At 41.2% G+C, this 6,941-nt stretch overlaps 1 protein-coding gene across 2 annotated transcripts in view; it reads right to left on the bottom strand.

Annotated features, from left to right (window-relative positions):
• LOC102210550 (beta-galactosidase-1-like protein 2) overlaps positions 1-5,758 on the bottom strand; it is a 13,045-nt gene extending 7,287 nt beyond the window's left edge. Inside the window, exons 1-13 of one of the 2 annotated variants that reach the window (XM_005740384.1) lie at positions 5,613-5,758; positions 5,019-5,204; positions 4,863-4,931; positions 4,377-4,472; positions 3,922-4,030; positions 3,746-3,838; positions 3,583-3,664; positions 3,453-3,517; positions 3,282-3,366; positions 2,346-2,483; positions 2,083-2,166; positions 1,898-2,013; positions 1,657-1,803 (exon numbers count right to left, since the gene is read on the bottom strand). In XM_005740384.1, the coding sequence (XP_005740441.1) occupies positions 1,657-1,803; positions 1,898-2,013; positions 2,083-2,166; positions 2,346-2,483; positions 3,282-3,366; positions 3,453-3,517; positions 3,583-3,664; positions 3,746-3,838; positions 3,922-4,030; positions 4,377-4,472; positions 4,863-4,931; positions 5,019-5,204; positions 5,613-5,704 (1,362 nt within the window). In that variant the 5' untranslated portion in view covers positions 5,705-5,758. Of the gene's footprint in view, positions 1-1,656; positions 1,804-1,897; positions 2,167-2,345; positions 2,484-3,281; positions 3,367-3,452; positions 3,518-3,582; positions 3,665-3,745; positions 3,839-3,921; positions 4,031-4,376; positions 4,473-4,862; positions 4,932-5,018; positions 5,205-5,612 lie in introns of both variants that reach the window. The other variant, XM_005740386.1, reaches the window with a different exon arrangement.
• Positions 5,759-6,941: the final 1,183 nt, after the last annotated feature.

Below are 6,941 nucleotides of genomic sequence, written 5' to 3'. Positions count from 1 at the left end.
TTTTTTATTCGGGCTACTTACATTTATTTTGGGCTACCAAAAACTGAAGAGTCCCTGCCCGAAGGGCTACCAGGGATTTTGACATTTTGAGAGCCCTGAGATATATTTATTTTTTTAATTACTTTTGTTTCAGCAACATTAAATTTAAAATCTGTACTTTTGAGTTAAAATATATATTTATAATTTTAATAAATGACAAATTAAAAAGGCATGAACATTTTTTTGTATCGAAAAAATATCGAACCGTGACACCAAAGTATCGAACCGAACCGTGAATTTTGTGTATCGTTGCACCCCTACCAGACAGGTCAGGAACTATAATGGAATTACAAGATTTTGTAATCCTTTTTTTTTGTGGAAAAAACAATGAACTGTCTGAAGATTTTCTGCACACCGTAGGAGCACAAATCTCAGATTTACACAGTGGAATAGTTTGTCATAAAGCAGTCCTCCTCTGGCTCAATCCTGCGCTGCACCTGAGCTGTCAGATATAGCTGTGGCTGACATTAACTTTGAGAAAATTGGTAGAATTTAAAATTCACCAGAGAATATGTGAGGGAGAGAAGCCCATCAAGTGTAGAGACAGAGCGGGCAACTATCCCGCAGGAACAAATGAAAGTGAGAGAGGAAAAAGCTGGAAACGACATCCACGAGCAGAGAGCTGTAAACAATACATAAGAACTTGTGAAGATGGTCAAACAGATGAGTTTAGGTTTATAACTTCAGTGTGACATTTGATCACATTTGTTCAGTTGTTGAATAACGTAAGCAGTTCTGACATCGAACTGAAGTAAGCTGTTGGTAAACAATTCACAACTGAAATATGTGCATGCAGCCTTTAAGGGAACTACAAGATTTTGTAATCTTGAGTAACAGTGAGCGAACTGGACAGAGTCACTGTTTCCCAGTGTTTTTGCTCTGCTAAGACCTCAGTCTGGGCTAAAGTGGCAAACTCTAGAGGAAAGTGTATAAAATATATTCCCCAACATGTGCTAGCTGACCACTCAGAGGTGGTGTTTGCAGACAAGTCGGCATCTCAGTACAAACTACAGGTGGCCCTGGCAACAGTGACCAAAGCAATCACAGCACTCAGGTAACTGGTTACCATGAAGTCACTGATTGTCTTTTTCAGGAATGAATAGCTTATACTTAACAGCTTAACAACTCACAGCCGGCTGCGAAATATTAATTTTCTTATAATGACCAGCAGTTGCCGCGTGGTTGTTAACTAGTCTGTTGGCCTGTGTGACTGATGTAAACTAGGTTAACTGTCCTCTGGCTCCTGCTTATATTTGATCGTTCAAATTTTCAGCAAGAAGGAATCATTTTGTTCTTGCAGGGTTTTTTCTAATTATTTATTTATTTGCTGTTCGTTTTATGAACAATATCAAAAATGTTTAATGAATGAGCTATTAGGAGGATATTTTGAACCCTTGGACAGAGTCTGGTTAGCTGTTTTCCCATATTTGCAATTTTTCTATGCTGACTATCTTATGCCACTAGGTTTATATTTAACAGACATATATCTTTTAGCAGTAAGACATGACTTCCTTGTTTTTAATAAATTTGTTTTCAGCAGCTACAAACACATTATGGAAGCTAAGCAATTAGCTTATGGATAAATATCATGCACATGTATAGTGTGCATTAACTCACCAGGGCACGGTCTCTGACATTGTCCCCTGACTGTAACAGCCCTCCCCTCGTGATGATAGTCTCATACAGAGTGTAGCCATAGGACTGTCCATTTCTGTTGTTCACGGGTAGATTTTCCATGTTTACTGGTTTGGCGGACCTAAATGGCTGCAGAGACAATTGAAACAGTTGAACTGTCTGAAAAGCAAAATTCTTTACATTGCAGGATACGTACGTCACAGATAATCTCACATAAACGTACTCCTTCTGTGAAGCTTAAAGCATCCCATAATGAAAGGTGCTGGTACATAATGGCTGGTTCATAAGCCTCCCTGTAATGCAGGACTGGCATGTCCGGGAGACTGTCAGAGCCTCCTGCTGCACAGAGAGGCAAAGAGGTCAGTAACTGAATGTAATAATGTGCTGCATATCTCGTGTTTTTCTTACTGTTTTTGTATCGGGAAAGTAAATCCCTGAGAAGATGGTACTTTGAAGTGTATTCCCCAGATTCAGACAGAGGAGCGTCATAATCTGCGGAACATCAACAGTGTGCGAAAACTGTCATTTGCTGCCACCTGCTGGGTGTTAAGGTCAACAGTACAGAACACGACATTTTCCAGCTCTCATACGGCAGTTATTAATCACTCAAACGTCTTTGTGAATTTGCATGAGAGTCTATTTGAGACTGAGCACAGTACAAAGGAACCAACCATAGCTGGGGACTAAAGCTCTGTATGAGGGATTGGCGAGTGCTCCGCTCATGAAGCCAAAACTGGATCCTCCGTGGAACATGTACAAGTTGACAGACATGCCTCTCCTCAGAATTTCCCTTACAGTGGATACCATATCTGACAAGAAATGAGACGTGTTCACAGTGTTTAGAATAATGGATTCATGCAAATACAAATTTTGAATCCCGAAACTCTTCTGACTCATTTTCTTAAATGCGTAAGTGACTCATTCAAAAGCAGCACGACCCTGACATTTGCATGTCCACTGTGAGCATGTAGCTGCCATTTCTCATGCAAAAATCTACACTGGGGTGAGAAAGAAAGCACATTTACAGCAGTTTAGAGGAACTGGAGATAGAGTAGCACTAGTGAAACAGATGTATCAGAGGGGACAGACAATAATAGGCTGTATCCAAATTTCTTTTCACAAGCAGGTTTTCCATGTTTACTGGTTTGGTTGATGTAAACGACTGTTTTTAAAACAAATTTGCTTTAAAGCAGTAATTATAAGACAAAAACCCAACAGATTTCAATTTCCAAATTTGGTTTCTGAAGCAGGAGATTTAGACCGATTTGTATTTCACTGCACAAGCTGCACACAAATGTATAAAAACGAATGAAAGACTAATAAAATAACTACAAGCAATGATTTCCACAATATTTTTCTTTTCATTTTATAAAATATAAGAAGAATTCAATTTGCACAAGACACTTTATGCCTGTTTTTTGCTAATGTAACATCACTATGTAGCATTGGCTTTCAGAGATACTAAGAGAAGGATGTGTACGCTTCTTTTACCACCTCGCTGAATTATGAAGACTCCCTTGAGCGACACTCCATTGTTAGACCACCCAGGTTGATTATGAATAGCAGGGGAGCAACATGCCACTAGCAGCACAGAGAACCCTCCTTACCCTCTGGGGGCAGCACATGGTGGAGCTCTCCCCAGATATCATACCAGCCGGTCCAGTAATCCATCACCATGGTGGGGTTGTTGGGCTGAAAAGCAGCACGCACACAGTCAGCTTGCATCTCCTTACTGTCATCAGTGATGGATACAAGTGATGTGGAAAGGTGAGACTCACCTGGATAGCAGTCAGCTCCTGGATGTTTCTCTGATTTAGCTTCTGAAGCTTCACTGTCCTGAGGGCTACACGAGATTAGGTTAACTGTGTGTGTGCATGTTTATGTTTAGGTGTGTGATTATTAATATACCTCCATCCACACCCCCAGACTTTAACGTTTTGTGCTTGTCTGATGTGAGCAGCAGTTCGCTGATCCCTCTGGATTGCAGAGCCTTTCAAAATAAAACACAAAGGAAGAAGTGAAAATAATCCTATTGATCCGTTCTATGCCATCAAGTTTCATGTGTAGTCACCTCTTTAATGAAAAGCATGTAACTCTGATCCTTTGCAAAGGAGCCATACTCGTTTTCCACTTGCACGGCAATGATTGGACCTCCTTTCTTGAACTAAAAAAACACAAACAAGCATTTTTTTTTTTAATTAAAAAGATTAACAGACTCTGCTTCAGCTGGTATGTTTCCAGCCTGACCTGCAATGGAACCAGTTTTGGTATCAGCTTGTCAAAAAAAGTGTTGACAGCCTGAATGAACCCTGGGTGCGTCGTCCGCAGTCTCATGCTGCTGTCTTGGAGGAGCCAGCTGCAAAGACATAGAAAACATGCTCAGTTAACACTTAACAACAGAGCCACAGTCAGTCTAAAATACTGGACAAAGCTTGAGACACTGAGCAAGCCTTTACTTTAAACAAGATGCGACTCTTCCACCCTGATTTCATTCAGAAAGCAAAAATGGCACTTTGTGCGTTAGATCAAGTAACTCTTGTGCTGTCCGGTTAAATTCACTTAAATACAAATCTATTTACTCAGGACAGGCACTGAACAGACTTGCAGTTTAAACTAACGTCCCTTTTCATACCATATGAATATACACACAAAAAAATTCTGAATTTCTACATAAACCTACATACAGAGAACACCGTGACTACCTCGGCAGTCCTCCTAGATCCAGCTCAGAGGAAATGTAGGGTCCTGGACGCAAAATCACCCACAGTTCCATCTCGGCTGCAAGACTGATATAGGCTCTGAAATCCAAACAGAAAAGAAAATCAACAAGCAACTTTTTCCTGTGCAAACCCAAAGTTTAGACTCACAGTGAGGCTCCATTTCTTATTGTTTGGTGAGTTTGAAAAGTGCCTGGCAACAACACTGGCAGAGGCAGGACCTCTCTCTTCGCTTATCATCGCTGTGCAGTTAATTGCTCGATAAGCTGCTTTTGTTATGGAGATGCTGCTGTTGTCAGGTGGGACTCTCTGCCTCTAGCATCTCCCCTGAGCACTGAGGACTTAGATGATGAGGAGAAAATGAAGAATATATCCAAAATACCTTAGAGCAGGTAATATTGTTAGAGAAGCTAGGAAGGTGGTGTGAAGGATGCTGTGTGGTGATTAATCATAAAAGAAAATTCTCCTTACTGTAAATCCAGCTGTGTCTGGAAGCTAAAAACCTCTCTTTCCGGCTGGTGCAGATTCCACGGCACATATCTGCAAGGATGGAGGGCGCCCACAGTTAACATTCAGCAGTGACAGTGCTTGTGATTCTAAACTCAATCACTGGAGCAGTGTTCGTACGTAGTGAGGGTATTAATCCCACAGGCTTTCATCTTCATCAGGCGGTCCCTCCAGTAGGCCCTGGGCACACGGAAATAGTGGATGGATCCCCCAATGATGCGGAAGGGCTCTCCCTCGAGGGTGAACTGGGACGTGTTGGCACACAAGCCGACCTTTCGGCTCATCCTCCTCCCCCTTTCCGACATGCTGGAAGAGGAGTTCCACTCAGTGTGTCACAGTCACTTAATGCCTAACACAGGCTATTGTACTCTAACTGACCACATGACATGCTTGGCAGGAATTTGCAGATGTCTTGAGTTGAGCAGGAGGACATCAGACTTCAGTAAACTCATAAGGGCTTCTTTTACATTTTCTTCATCATCCATTAGTTTCTTATTATTCACTTCCCAAAATAAATAAAGTTTCTTATGACAACCGTCAAACTGTGTGTAATACAATGACACTGTTGTACTGTTATAGAAGCCACACAAACAATATTACTATTGAGACTGTTTGAATTGTGTGTCTGTGAAAACTACATCAAGCTGAATCGTTGCATTAGAGGTGAAAACAACAACCTCTTACTGGAACATACGTAACATTTTAAGAACTTACCCAAGATATCTGTACATGATGAATCCAGCAATGCACAGGCAGATGAGTGCATATTTCCTTTTGTGCACATTTCTTATCCTGAGGACAACCATGGATGGAGAGCGAGATCCCTTCTGGCAACATAAGCAACAGTCGAGTTAAGTTCACAGCAGCATCTGTGTGCAGATGAACGCATGATGCTGGTCTGAACAGTGCACCGCCTCGTGGGAGTGCCTCTGCGCGGAGCCATGGAAATCTAACTCACCTCATTAGCAGCAGGGTTTGTCTTCGGTATTGTTTGGCTTGTAAGAACTACTACACAGCTTCCTTTTTCTTTTCTTCTTTTTTTAGAGCTTTACCAGAAAAAACAACAAACAAAATGAAAACATTTAATCCTGAAAAAGTTTCTTCCATCTTAAAAATAGTGTCTAGTCTAAAATATAAAAATAATGAGGAATGCGGCAAGTTATATCATATCTCCAAAGTGTTCATTATTTTATCTTCTTTTGAAACTTGTCTAGATGTGTGGAGCTAATTGCATATTGCTGCCCTTCATTCGTCATTCATAACTCATTCTATGGAGTTGGTCCTTATTTCTACATGTGCTGGGGACCATAACAACCCCACAGTGGTGCCCAGTTCATGTTCTTCACTTGACACATGTTGAAATGGGGTATTTTGTTTTGTTTGCCTCTACTATCCCTACCTTTAAGTGCCATTAGTAGTCCAATAGACTCTACACAGGCCTGTACATTTCTTAACCTCTCCCAGCCACTCACGACCCACCCAGGTTCCCACAAGCTCTGTACCACCACAACACTCATATATGACTTAGCTAGTGGCCAGCAAGCAGCAACTCTTGTAAGTGGGAAATGGCTCTTCGATCCCTTATCTTATGACCCCTGTAAATACTTTCCTGATGCGTTTTTTCAACTTTAGTTGCTACTGCTCTGGTTTCAAGACAGAAAAGATGATTATTTGTGCTCCTCAGCAAAGGAAGACAAACCAGGGTTAGCTGTTAGAGCCACTAGCTACAGCTAATTGTTTCTATTGGCTTCATAGTCGGAATAGCCCTGCACACGTAACTTTGTGGTGGTTAGTGGTCGTGTCGATTTTCAATATGCAGCTGTAGAAGCTGTTAGAGTCACGTGTGTAAACCTGCTCTCCTTTTCTTTTTGGTGTGCTCTTTCTCTTCCACTGTGAAAACACACTCACTCATAAAATTTCTCAAACTCTTAATGAGTTTTATTTAGGAAGGTTCCTAAATAATTGTCATGACCTGGAATTATCTGCATGGCCACAAGAGCTGGTGGAATTCTCTAAAAACTAAGGAATGCTGCTTCATTGCTT

The sequence above is a fragment of the Pundamilia nyererei genome, unplaced genomic scaffold (genome assembly GCF_000239375.1).
Source record: "Pundamilia nyererei isolate P.nyererei 1_Seehausen unplaced genomic scaffold, PunNye1.0 scaffold00099, whole genome shotgun sequence".
Taxonomy (NCBI): domain Eukaryota; kingdom Metazoa; phylum Chordata; class Actinopteri; order Cichliformes; family Cichlidae; genus Pundamilia; species Pundamilia nyererei.
Note: the sequence above shows the minus strand (reverse complement) of the source record. Positions and strands in the feature narration are given on the sequence as shown.